The sequence below is a fragment of the Momordica charantia genome (assembly GCF_013281855.1).
Source record: "Momordica charantia cultivar OHB3-1 chromosome 5 unlocalized genomic scaffold, Mcharantia_2.0 BLBB01000005.1, whole genome shotgun sequence".
Taxonomy (NCBI): domain Eukaryota; kingdom Viridiplantae; phylum Streptophyta; class Magnoliopsida; order Cucurbitales; family Cucurbitaceae; genus Momordica; species Momordica charantia.
Genome location: NW_028275163.1, coordinates 3839677 through 3852748, shown reverse-complemented (window position 1 = coordinate 3852748; position 13072 = coordinate 3839677). Strand labels below are relative to the sequence as shown.

Genomic DNA, 13072 nt, shown 5'->3' with positions numbered 1-13072 from the left:
TTTCTATGGAGAGACATGGATCTTTTACATTTCCAATTCATGAATATTGATTGTCCTGTCCGTTTATGATGAATGGCGAGATAGTGATTTAAGATGTTCACAAATTTAATGTAGATGTGAATTCATTTTTATACTCTATGATTGTGCATTATATTCATGTTATTTTAAAATGGTGTACATAATGTCGATGTAGATTATATTGTTACACCCAACATGGGCAGCATTTGAATATAAAGATTTGTATTCAAATTTGTTTGCATTAGTCCTTTCTCTAATAACACTGTAAATAGATAAGTTCTCGTAAGAGCACCAATTTTGAAAATGGTCTGGATCAGCAAATTGCTCTGGTACAAATCTCAATCTTTAGCTCTGATCTTGCTCTGTTGCATAAGACATCAACTTCTCAACTATTTTAATTTCTTCTAACATACTTTTCCTCTCAAGTTCTTCCTTCAACATCTTGAATGTGGAGTCTTTAGGAATCATTCCCTTCGACACCATTTCCCCGAAGAACGAGCAAGCAAGATGGAGTTTCCCATTATCGCACAGCCCACGCACCAGAATCGAGTAAGTCCCAGCTTCAATACTCACATCATTTTTGAACATGTGATCTAACAAAAGCTTTAGCACCTTCATTCTCTTCTTTTTGCAGAACATCTTCAATAAAGGGTGGTAAGTCTTGAGGTCTGGCTTGCACGAATCTGCCTCCATTTTCTGCAGCAATCTTAGAGCCGTCTCTTCCTGCGAATGCGCACAAGCACAAGATATTATAGTGTTATATGTCAACACATCTGGATTAACTCCCTGCTTTGTCATGTCTTCTACTATCTCTTTAACATCTTTGAGCCTACCAGCTTTACCAAGAATGAATATCAGAGAGCTGTAGAAGGAACTATCAGGCACACACCCCTCTTTCTTCATCTTCTCATATATCTTTAGAGCTTCATTTAACTGTTTTGCCTTCCCTAGAGCATGCATTATAATGGTGAAAGTTACTGCATTAGGCCTGCATCCCTTCTGTTCCATTTGCACCAGAATCTTATTCACCTTCCGGAAGTCCTTGTCGCGGCAATGAGCTTCAATGAAAGCAGTATAGGAAATCACATCAGGTTCGAGTCCATGTTTCTCAACTTCATCCATTATCTTCCATGCCTCATCTAGCTTCCTAGCTTTGCAGTACCCATGAATTAGAACGTTGAAAGAGGTCAAATTGAAAGGTATTGAACCCTTCAATTCTTCAAACACATTGTGGGCATCTTCAACACTGCCCTCCTTGACTAATGCATCCATCAACACATTCATGGCTGCTGTGTCCTTGCCAACGCCATATTTCTCCATCCTCCGGAATGCCTCGATTGCCTCCTGATACCTTCCAGCCCTCGCAAGTCTCCTAATGACCTTACTCATCGTCTCCAAACTCACATACCCAGATAAACGACTCATCTCATCCACTAATTCCCACATCAGTCCAAACCTTTTAGCTCTCCCCAAGATGTCTACCATGGAGTTATACGACTCACGCGAATGCCTATAAGGTGTTTGTTCTTTTGCCCACTTGAAAATACCATAAGCAGGGATCCAATCATTCCCAAATCTCTTCAGAAGCTGTGCAACCAATGTGTTTGATACTCTGTAAGCACTTCCATTCAAAGCTTCCGCAACGTTTTCCGGTGATGGGTATCGATTCTTCAGCATCATACTTACTTTATCGACTTCGTTATCACTCGCCTGGTTAAGTGTCTTCTTAACAACGTTACTGTGGGCTTCAAGCCTTTGGGAATCAAGCCAATGCGCCAATGGAGGAATAACGAAGACATCGTCATCAGCATCTGTATGTGAGGAGTTTTTAGAATCGAAGAACTTGAACCAGTCCGGAAGCTCGGGGGACTCGGAGTCAGAGGCCTGGGTCGATCCGCTGATGGTGCAGAGAGATTTGGCCGAGGAACAGGTGCGAATCGACTTCCGGAAGTGAAAGATTATGCGAATTTGTGATTGTGATGCCATTATTATGAATAAACTCCGGCTTATTGAAGAACAGAATATTTATATATATGTGCTCAGTGAAGGCGAGATTCTTTGGCCATGGAAATTTGGCCTTCTCCACAGGTTGACGGCGAAACGGCGAGACCCGACTGGTATTTAACCAAACTCCGGACGGGTCCGGTTCGACCCGAGGTAAATCCCAAAATTTATTTCTTTATTTATTTTTAGTTCAACGGATCGGAAAGTTCTAATCTTTTAATGGAAAGATGTGTTTGACAAGTTGAACTGAGTTAGGGTCTGTTTGGCTTGAAATTTTGTCCGTAACTAAAATTTAACGAAAATGTTAAAATAGTAAAATAATACTTTTAAAAATTTTTAATTTAGTTTCTGAATTTAAAAAATAATTATTATTTTGGTAGTAAACTTTAAAATTGTATATTTTAATATTTGAATTTTTACGAAATAGGTATTATGTTCCGTTTGTATTATTTTCGTGGTCATGTACTATGATATTGAAATCTAAAATCTTATATGTTTTTTTAAGATAAAATATTGGAGATTTAAATATTTGACTTAAGCTGGCTTGAGTGACATTCGCAAATATTATTAAAAGAACTATTCATTTATAGATATCTAACATTTCCTCCCACTATATAACATCTCACTGTATAACAATACAATAGTTTGAACACAAGACCTACTCTGATACCATCTAAAATATGAATAAATTACCAATGAATCTAAGTGTTTAAGCTAATGGGTTTGAGTAAATTTAATTCATCTATTGAAACCTAACCTCATGCATTTTCTTCCTTTGCATTTTAGTTTATGCTTGAGGAATTTAAGAGAAAATTGATTGAGGAGTTAGAAAAAATTGGTTGAATAATTTTTACTGATGTTTTATACTTTTACAATTGTTTTGAAATTAATGTCGAAATGTTCCTTCTATCAATATAAAATTCAAATAGTTTGAAAATGAAAATATACAGGTAACTCGAGAATGTTTAAACCATGAGATTTAAATGGAGAGTCTAAACAAACTTGCACTCAAGAGAGAACTTTTTCCCTTTTTTTCCTTTTGAAGATGAAAGGGATGACTACATAAAAGTATATCAAATAAGTTCTCTCACTTAAAGCTTGCATTAGATAATATGGCGTTATTATATAGGTGCCCCTCAACAATGAACTACATTTAAAAGTAAAAAAATAAAAATAAAAAAATACCAATATTTTGAAACAAAATTTCTATCATTTATTTCTTGAATGGGGTGAAGATTAGAATTTTTTAATTTTAAAAGGTTAATGGCATCTTGACATCATTTTTTAATATGATATATAGGATTAGGAATTCTAACTCACAACTTTCTAATAGACATCATTTTTTTTAGTACAACATGTGGGGTGGGAGTTCGAACTCACAATCTCTTGGTTGGAGATATATGTCAGTTTAGTTATACTCATTTTAGACTAACAGACATTATTTTATTTACTACTAAACTATATAAACATAAAATAAAATCATATGAACCGGACTTTTGAACCAATGCTAAATATCTGACCGGAGATGTTGGACCGGGCTTTCGAACCGATGCTAAACATCTCTGATCTCCCATCGCCCGGACTCGGAGGCAAAACGCCGCAAACCCCAAAAGGGGTCTCTGGTCCCTCGATGGGTTTGAGTTTGTTGGATTGCTGAGCTTTTATTGGGTATCCGTTGCGAAACCCACATCCAACGACAGCTTCAGCTTTACAAATCCACGCTCTCTCTCTCTATCTACGAAGGTACACATGATCAATTCCGCGCTCTCTCTCTCTCTCTCTATCAACGATTGCTGAGCTTTGTTTGTTTGAAATGTTAATTGCAATTGTCCCATAATTGGAGGAATTGCCAGAATGTTGCTAAGAGGGATGCACGTCTATCGTTTGCTGCAGCGTCGTAATAGAATCTCATTAGTTCCTCTGAGATTACCCTAGATATCGATTGTTATTTGAGTGCACTGCTAATATTCTGAGTGCGTCTGAAACTGAGGGCATTGCTCGAGTAGTTGCATGCGAGAGGTGGGCTTTGAGAATGGAGATGTGTAATAGTAAGATAGCGATGGGGTTGAGAAGTTGTTTCTGTGAGGACCCAGAATTGAATTGTATGATTAAACCCAATTCTGTGATTGAAATTTTGTTAGGCATTTGTGCAGTTTTTTTTCCACCTCAATGGCAATCTTTTGACACTCTGTATAATCACGTGGAATTTTAAATCGTGACGGTTGGCTGTTGTGTATTAATCAGCATGGTTACTGATCCATGATCTGTTTTCTCCAGAATTACATTCTTTACAATATGAAGAGGCCAATGCCGTGGAACGAACAAGTGGATATTATTTCATCAGGTGAATCTTCTTCCTCTGATTCAGAAATAGGAGGTCAAAATGATGGGTTTGAGTTCAAGCCTTCGATGGATGATTTGAAAATCCCTGCCAAAGGAATCACATCTGAATGTAATTTGACCTTTGTCTTCGTTAGATCGACAATTCAACGTACTGCACGAGACCAATTCAGAATTCCTAATAATCAATGCTGCTGCATACATTAATTTTTCACATTCATAAGCTCTGAGAAAGATCTTTAAAATGTCTTCTAATGAAATGATGCAGGTTTTACTAAAAGGGCAGAAATGTATCAAGAATACATGAGACATACCAATTCCAGCACACCGTGGTTCTGTAATACCATTTACAACATGGATGGGATTGGGCAAATCTATAAAGCAGCTATATGGTCAGCCTTTGCATTACCTGACTAATATTCAACTAAAACAGTGGGATCAATTAAGATTCGTAAGTTTGGATGAATATAAGCCATTGGATTCTGTAATTCATCCGAGTAAAGCCGAAGCAACCGTATGGATGGTTGAAGAGATTCATAGGCGCACCTCATCCCATCATCACGTTCCTAAACTTTGGCTATCAGACGCAATGCACCATGTGTATGTTGACTCCATTTTCCCCCAACTATGAAAGCTGCTTCCAGTTATATTATGGTCTGTGTTGATATTACAACATATTTCTAGGAGGCTACCAGTCAGTGACAATGTGATTGTTATAGGAACAGCATTTTTCTTTTGTCGCGTTTCTCTAAAATCTGTAGGTTTCTTATTAACTGATAGAGAACGTGTTCCAGCATTGCTGCTTATGTCCATCATTGCTGTCCATCTGTGAAGTAGTTGATTGCATTTACTTTTGTAGCTTACAGATAGAAAGACAACCTTAAGTTCTGCATAGAACGAATGTAAATCAAAATTTTTGAAGATGCATATTTTCTTTTACAGTTCTGTTCTATCCGAGAATTATGTTACCAATAATCACCACATGAACAAGACCCATGTCGAAAGAAGTGAAATCTATTATTATCTCGTACTGTTATTTCCCTACCATACACTTCTGAAATGTATTTGGCAAATGCATGACAGTCTGAGCACATTCGGAGATTCTTCATAACACGAATCCTCACATGTTTTTCTGTACTTATAAGCCCGTAAGCCATGGCTAGCTTCTCGCTATGTCGGTTGAGCAAATATTGTTTCTCTTGCTCATTTACATCAAGCAGAACATTGGTTAGATCAGGAACATAGCCAGCATCACCAAGCCTGCAGGTAACTTCTTCTAGCATCATGTCAATGTCATAGTTTTCTGGGTGTGATCTGTCGCCTGAGGTGAACTCATGGATAACTCCATCAACTTCTATCAAGCTTGAACCAGGCGTTTTCTGAACCCCTTTGTCCCTCAGCTGTAGCCTCACATTCGCAACATCGGCCCACTTTCCAGCTGAAGCATATATGTTTGATAGAAGCACATGAATCCCAGTCCTTTCTGGAGCCACTTCTGCTAACCTTTCAGCTGCAAACGTTGCCATATCGAGATTTTTATGGGTACGGCATGCAGCCAATAGAGATCCCCATATGATCCCATTGGGTTTCATTGGCATGCTCTTTATAATATCTAGAGCTTCTTCTAACTTACCTTTACGGCCTAATAGATCAACCATGCAACCATAATGAACAATTTGTGGAGAGATTCCATGTTGCTTCATTGACTCAAATATGTACTGCCCTTGTTCAACAAAACCACCATGGCTACAAGCTGTCAATATGTTTACAAATACTACTTGATCTGGTTTTATCCCCTGCCTTAGCATCTCATTGTAAAGTTCTATAGCTCGTTCTCCATTCCCATCCACAGTCATTGCTCCAATGGCTGCTGTCCACGCATAGACGTCTTTTATATTCATATTGTCGAACACTTCCATTGCACTACGAGAATCGCCACACCTAGCAAACATATCAACTAATGCTGTCTCAAGCAACATATCACAGTAGATGTTATTCTTTACAATGTAGGCATATATCCACTTGGCAAGATCGAGAGCCCCGAGATATCCACACGCAGATGCAACTTCTACCATTGTCACTCTATCGGCTTCCATTTCCTTTGTCTGCATCTCTCTAAAAAGTTCAATTGCTTCTTTAAACATGCTCTCTTGAACCAAAGCATTTACCATTGTGTTCCAAGACACAATATCCTTTCCAGGCATCTCATTGAATATCTCCCGAGCCGACCCTACATCTCTGTTTTTTATATAACCCGCGAGTAACGAGTTCCATGAAATGATAGTCTTATTAGACATACCATCAAAAACTCTACATGCTAGCTCTTGTTTTCCAAACTTCATATACATATCAATCATTGCATTGCAAATGTTATCCCAAGCTTCATACCCATGTCTTAGAGCATAATTGTGGCAGCACTTCCCAAGTAGATAGTCACCCATCTGCCCACATGCTGAGATCGTCGAAAGCAACGAAACTCTATCTGGTCGAAGATCTTCTCGGAACATACCTACCAGGATAGCAAGTACCTCATTCGGCATACCATGGCGTGCAAAATTTGACATGATTGTGTTACATAAAACCAAATTCTTATCAACACATCCATTGTATAGTCGTTTGGCGGCACCAATTTCTCCATATTTCATGTACATATCCACAAGTGCGTTCACCATTTGAGTATTAAGCTCCATTTCTGACTCTTCAATATAAGCATGTATCCTCTTGGCCAGTTCAACATCTTTTAACTTGGCACAAGCCGATATCACACACACCATTGTGACAGAATTGGGTCCAACACCTGCCTCGATCATTTGGAAAAACAAAGCCACGGCCTCTCTGGAAGAATCTGTCCTACCATAACCACAAATCAAGCTAGTCCATGAAACAACATTTCTCTCGAGCATTCCATCAAACACCTTCCGTGCGAATGAAACTTCTCCTGCTTCCCCATACAGATGTATCAGAGAATTAGCAACAAACATATCTCCCTCCAAACCAATCTTCATTAGAGCTCCATGGAGCTGAACCCCTTGTAAAAACGCAGCAGCTTTAGCGCACGCACTCAACACAAATGGAAACGTGAAATTGTCTGGCAAAAAGCCAGCCCCTTTCATCTGAATGTACAGTGAAACAGCTTCATCGCAAAGCCCTGCAGCAGAGCATCCTCTGATCAACGAATTGTACATGAAAAGAGTAACATTCTCTTCGCCATCTTCCTCGAAGATATTGAATGCCTTTCGAGCATAATCCATGCTTTCCCAAGTACCCATTTCCACGCAGGCGGAAATCAGCTTAGTTACAGCCGATTGTTTACGAATGACGCCCTGCTTCGAGACATAACAGTGCAATTGTCGAAGCTCATCCATGGTTTTGCAATTTCTGAACAACCCACCTCGAAAATGGTGGGAAGGGGTATGCTTTGAGTGGTTCGGAGAGGTGGGTATGATGCAGTTCGGCGTGGCGGAGACTGGAGGACATGGATGAAGATTTGCGGCCATTATGGCGTCAGATGGGTGTTGCACTGCGCAACGAAGTTCTTACTTAGAAGTAACCATGCATTCAAAACAACGTCTTTTACATTGATCGCTCAATGGAGCTCCTTTGTCACTTCGGGCTATTCGTAATTGAAGTACATTGTGATGAAATCTTTGTTGAGTTGGTTTTTTCTCGTCCAGTAATGACTTCTTTTTTCTTTTTTTTTTCTCTTTCGTTTGTCCAATCTTAAAGTTTCAAAAGGGACACTTTTTGGACCGACCAAAAAACACATTTGTCAAAGCATTTTCGAGACCATTGAAAACCATTTTATAAACCTCAATAACTAAAAATGTCACTTTCTAAACTTTAGGACTTATGCTCCAAATTTCAAAGACTAGAATTATATTTTGTCCTTAATTAAAAAAATATTCACCAAAATCCGTCAACCAAACATAATTCAACAATTAAGACACAAGAAAGTTTCTCAGGTTTGAATTCTTCATCCCACCATTGCAATGTTGTATTTTCAAGGAAAAAGAAAAAGAAACATTCATCCCACGCTTATTGGTAAATAAAGAGACAAACTTCCATGAATAATAGAGTAAATTTAAATATTGAGAATCTCAACTGTGTAAAATCAATTGGGCTTTGTTTGTCTATACAATCTAAATGCATTATACCATAAATAAAGTTTAAAGTTTAAACAATGACCAAATTCTTAGAACCATAAATCAAAACTATTGGGAAGAGAATGCTTCAGTCACAAATTCTGAGGCAAAGACAGATTGATAGTAGCTGCGATCACAATTTGAGAGCATATATTTCAGCATCTACAAGCAAAATATCACATCACAAGGCGCAAAAGCAACAAAAACCACCATAGTTTTGACTCCTTTATTTCTACATCAACCCTCAAAGCGATGAGTTGAAACGAATTAAGGACCGCGTGGTGGGCCGAAACAGAAGCAGCCAGCAGCTTGGTCATCAGGAACCATCCCCCCTCCTTTGCTTGTATCAATGGCTTCCAACAGTTTGACAACCTCATCCATTTCAGGGCGTTTGGCTGGATTTCCATCCCAGCATTTCCTCATCACATTTGCCAGAGAACTTGGACAGCATTTCGGAATCTCGGGTCGCAGATTCTGGCAAAACAAAATGCTTATGCTTCAGATCTTCTTCACGAACAATATGCATAAACATAGAATTCAAAGCAAAACAGTAATTAAAAGGGACAGGGTTTTTATAGTTTCGTGTTCATCGGTATATATTATTTTCATGTACTCAAGCAGCCTGTATTTCTTATTTGTCTACCCTGCCTCACAAACATAAAGATAATGGCAACGAACAAGAGACGTAGGAGATATATTTCATTAAATACAACTGAAACACCGAACCTGTCGAACAACAGCAGATGACACATCTGCGAAACTAAGATCAGGATAAGGCATATCGCAGCAGTAAATTTCCCATAAGCAGATTCCAAAGCTATAGACATCACATCTTCTATTGTACGGCTTCCCATCAAGAACCTAAAAATGTGGTAAAATATTGGCATTATTAGCTCCTACTACACAGCAACTAGACATTGAGGTATGATATCTCATCAATAATTATTTACATTGAGCAGAAACTCAACATGTTTTAGCGCATACCACCACATCTGAAATCACACCTTGACTAAAGTTATTTGATAATCATTCAGAATGATTGCATAATCATGTTCTTCACCTTTTCTTTCCATCATTTCAAATCACAAGGTAGAACAAGCCACAAAAATGAAAACAAATCCAGATATAGAGAGCAAATCGATACTGAGCCTCCAAGGAGATAAAAAGTTGATGCAGAAGAACATAATAATTCAAATCGGTATTCTTTCTTCCAAATACATCAAAGCCATTTATAATTTTAGAATATCTGTCTTCGGTTCTAATAGCTATGACACATGATAAAACAGCATGGCTAGTGCCAAATTATCACGTATGTTAAGAAGAGAATGGCAAAGTTACCTCTGGGGCCATGTATCCAAGGGTACCAGTTTCCCCAGTCATGTCTCTTGGATTCTGAGCTTCAACACGGGCAACACCAAAATCAGCAATTTTAAGAGTTCTGTGAACATCTAGCAACATGTTTTCGGTTTTGACATCACGGTGTACAATCTTCTTAGAGTGTAGATAACTAAGCCTGTAAAATTTAGTTATAATCGTCATCGGTAATTCTTCTACATAAGAGAAGATGATACAGTAGCAGAGGCTTGTTCAAAAGAGAGAGAGAGAGAGAGACTTACCCTCTAGAGAGATCCAAAGCTATTTGAATCACAGCCTTAAAGGCAAGTTTCTTTCTTCTGTTCCTTATCAAGTATTGTTTTAATGTCCCACCAGCAAGATACTCGACAACAACACAGCAGGCCCTTGCGGGTAGCGAATTTTGACCATCCATTGAAGAACCTTTTGAAGGAATCTTAAGATTTGTAGCTCCCATTGAAGCTCCAACAAACTGATATGGAAGATAAGAAGGATAATCATTACATAACTCGTCACAAAAAGAGAAATTAGGAAAAAGAAAAGTTCTAACCTAAAGTATAATGATAAATAAAGTAATAACAAAATAAAAAGAGTAAAGAAAAGCTTCAATGATTTTCCATTCCACAAAGTACAAGAAAAATCATCCCAAAGAGGTACAGAAAAAGCTAAATTCATATATATAATAATGTGGCAAACAACAATCATGTTTCATCTTTTAAGTATGTGTACATGAACATCAACGATTCACTATAAGAACTTGAAGAAGCAGAAGAGGAGGAGGAAGTTTGTACTTTTGTAACATTAGGATGGTCAAGCTTGTGCCAAACAGCAACCTCTTGCCGAAATGATGCCCGCAGAGCAGCAGTTTCTGCAGTTGTGGCAAGACCATCCTCCCCCCAGTCCAATAGCTTCACTATAATAAAGAAAAAGTACAGTTCAGCTACAATTTGACATCAACTAAAATTTTTAGAAGGATAAAATGTTCATTATTAAAAAGTAACAGCATTAAGAATTATACGGTTCCCCTCACATAAAGCAACAATGTAATAGGTAATCAGTAGCAAACACCCAGCTTGAAATTAAGTCCACTCTTCCACATCATGCCAACTCATCTAAAAGTAGGGCATCATGATTTTCAGGCTCACATAAGGTTTCTCGTTTTTTCATGGACAAAGAAGAATGTGTTTCACGTTTTTAAGGGTCTATTATCAAATTAAACTTTAAACAAATCATGTCAAAATCCTAAATTCACCGAAGTTTTAAATTATAGGTATAGAATTCCAAGATTCCCATATTAGTTTCCAATGCCCACTCACAAGTAAATAGAAATCATGTTACCCTTTTTGGCTTTAACAAAAAACGTATCTATTATTTTAACAACCAGTTTCCAATAAATTGCTTCACCTCTGCAATTAAAGCAGAAGTAAAACTAAAAGAGAAAAGATGAAAAATAAAAGGATGTTTACCTGCGACATCTTGATTGTCATAAGCACCCCTGAATACTGTTCCGTAAGTCCCATGAGCAACAACATATCGGATATCAAGTTTAGACAAATCAATCTCCCACTCCTCCTTAGGCTTTTGGTTTTCAACGTTCCTTGACCAAACCCGGCTCAAGTGCTTTTCCAGCTGCATATCTAGGTTTTTCAAATCAATCTTATCTGCTCTGAATATCATGTCTTTGCTGCTAATGCTTCCCATACCAGCCACCTTTGAATTCAGAGTTCTATCCTCACTCTCTGTCTCCTTTGGGGTCTTAATACCTCCAATATCGTCTCTTCCTTTAGAATCCATAGCTAAGATCGAAACAGAAAACTAGAACACCTTGAATACAAAGGAATCCTAAGCCTGAAAATTTTAACAGGGTGAAGGACGCAGCCCAGTAAAGTAAGAACTGTATAGAATTTTGTTGTCTTTCATAACTCCCATTGAGGTAGAGCGTCCTTCAACCTGTAAAAAGGTAAAAATAGAGAAACCAGAAAAGATCCAATTCAGGCTTCTCCCAATTTAAATCTACTTCAGCAAGAAAGTTTAACTCGGAACAACAGGCGGTTTAATTTTTCAAAAAGGGATGTTTGATCCAAGAGTACCAAAATTTCCAACACAACCACCAAATAAAAATAGGAACTACCTCCAATGTTGACCAATACCCCAAAAAATTAATAATCTTCTGGAAAAAGTAGCTATCAGAAATAATAATAGTCAGAATAGAGAAGCTAAAAGATTATTCTTCTCTATCAGGAAAAAGAAACAGTTGACGCTAGAGTTCAAAATCCAATTTGTTATAAAAATAGAATAATTCCAATTAAAAAAAGAAAAGTAAACCTCCGGAAAACGACCCAAATCATGACTAACAAGCATCCACAAACTTAAAATAAGGTAAAACACGAGGTGGGGAAAAAGAAGAAGACAATTCAATAATGGTAATGACCTCTCAGCACAATCGAACCCGCGGAAAAGAAAAAGGCCCAACAAGAAGCATGAACGCAAACCCCAAAATGAATCCTTCCGAAAGAGGAATAGTTAAAAGATAACTGCCGTAAAGGTTGACTACGATGGCGAATGATGATGGAAGACGACCATGAAACAGGCGGTCAGTGGGGCATAGCTTTTAGGATTCAAAGCTAAGGGATAAGAAGCCGACGAAGTAGAACGAAATCATAGAGACGCCATTGGCGCAATCAGGAAAGCAGAGAATTCAAACACAGGATTCGGTTTCGTTGATCTCTTGGCCCCCTTCCCTTCCCTTCCCTTCCCTTCCCTTCCCTTCCCTTCCCAGTTGGTCCAAATGGGTTCGCGGCGGCAAACCCAGAGGACTCGAAAAGGTTATGGAAGAATACAGAATCCCACGACGACCAAAAATCGAAAACCAAATTTTCTAAAAAAGAAGAACCAGGAATGGGAATGGGAATCCAAACACCACGGAATTTGGGAACGATGAGGAGAAAAGCGCGGGGATTTGCCTACAATATAGGGCTCGGAATCGACGCTGACTCTTTCAAATTCGTTAGGTCTCTACGAAATTTAGTGAAACTTACAGGATTATAGAGAGACCGTAGATCAAATTCTATCTCAACTAAATTACCTGTATGTATCTCACCGATGAACCAAGATTCTCCTCGATTTTTACCCTAATTCCAGAACCCATATCCAACCATTATCTCATCTTTCACTCCCATTCAAAATATATATATATGAAGAAAAAATTCTTTTTG

General features: G+C 38.1%; 3 protein-coding genes and 1 pseudogene across 7 annotated transcripts; 1 reads left to right on the top strand and 3 right to left on the bottom strand.

The window, feature by feature from the left end:
* Positions 1-216: 216 nt before the first annotated feature.
* Positions 217-2004, bottom strand: LOC111009234 (Pentatricopeptide repeat (PPR) superfamily protein). The gene has a single exon (XM_022282253.2). It carries the CDS (start codon positions 2002-2004, stop codon positions 364-366), a length of 1641 nt encoding a protein of 546 aa, XP_022137945.1. The 3' UTR covers positions 217-363.
* Positions 2005-3778: 1774 nt separating this feature from the next.
* LOC111009485 (protein RDM1-like) lies at positions 3779-5303 on the top strand (annotated as a pseudogene). Its single transcript, XR_015790797.1, has 3 exons — positions 3779-4124; positions 4300-4474; positions 4631-5303. The product of XR_015790797.1 is annotated as a protein RDM1-like (transcript).
* Positions 5232-8071, bottom strand: LOC111009484 (LOW protein: PPR containing-like protein). The gene has a single exon (XM_022282576.2). The coding sequence runs from the start codon at positions 7857-7859 to the stop codon at positions 5328-5330; it is 2532 nt and encodes an 843-aa protein (XP_022138268.1). The 5' UTR covers positions 7860-8071; the 3' UTR covers positions 5232-5327.
* A 350-nt stretch (positions 8072-8421) lies between these two features.
* On the bottom strand, positions 8422-13072 carry LOC111009385 (serine/threonine-protein kinase 52). Of its 4 annotated transcripts, none has more exons than XM_022282452.2 (7): positions 12943-13072; positions 11324-11807; positions 10649-10770; positions 10121-10329; positions 9843-10017; positions 9231-9365; positions 8422-8978 (listed from the first exon to the last, which is right to left on the bottom strand). In XM_022282452.2, the coding sequence occupies exons 2-7, from the start codon at positions 11649-11651 to the stop codon at positions 8772-8774; spliced, it is 1176 nt and encodes a 391-aa protein (XP_022138144.1). In that variant the 5' UTR covers positions 11652-11807; positions 12943-13072; the 3' UTR covers positions 8422-8771. The 4 variants fall into 4 exon arrangements, with proteins under 4 accessions (XP_022138144.1, XP_022138143.1, XP_022138145.1 ...); XM_022282451.2 differs by lacking the exon at positions 12943-13072 and adding an exon at positions 12289-12594; XM_022282453.2 differs by lacking the exon at positions 12943-13072 and adding an exon at positions 11989-12124.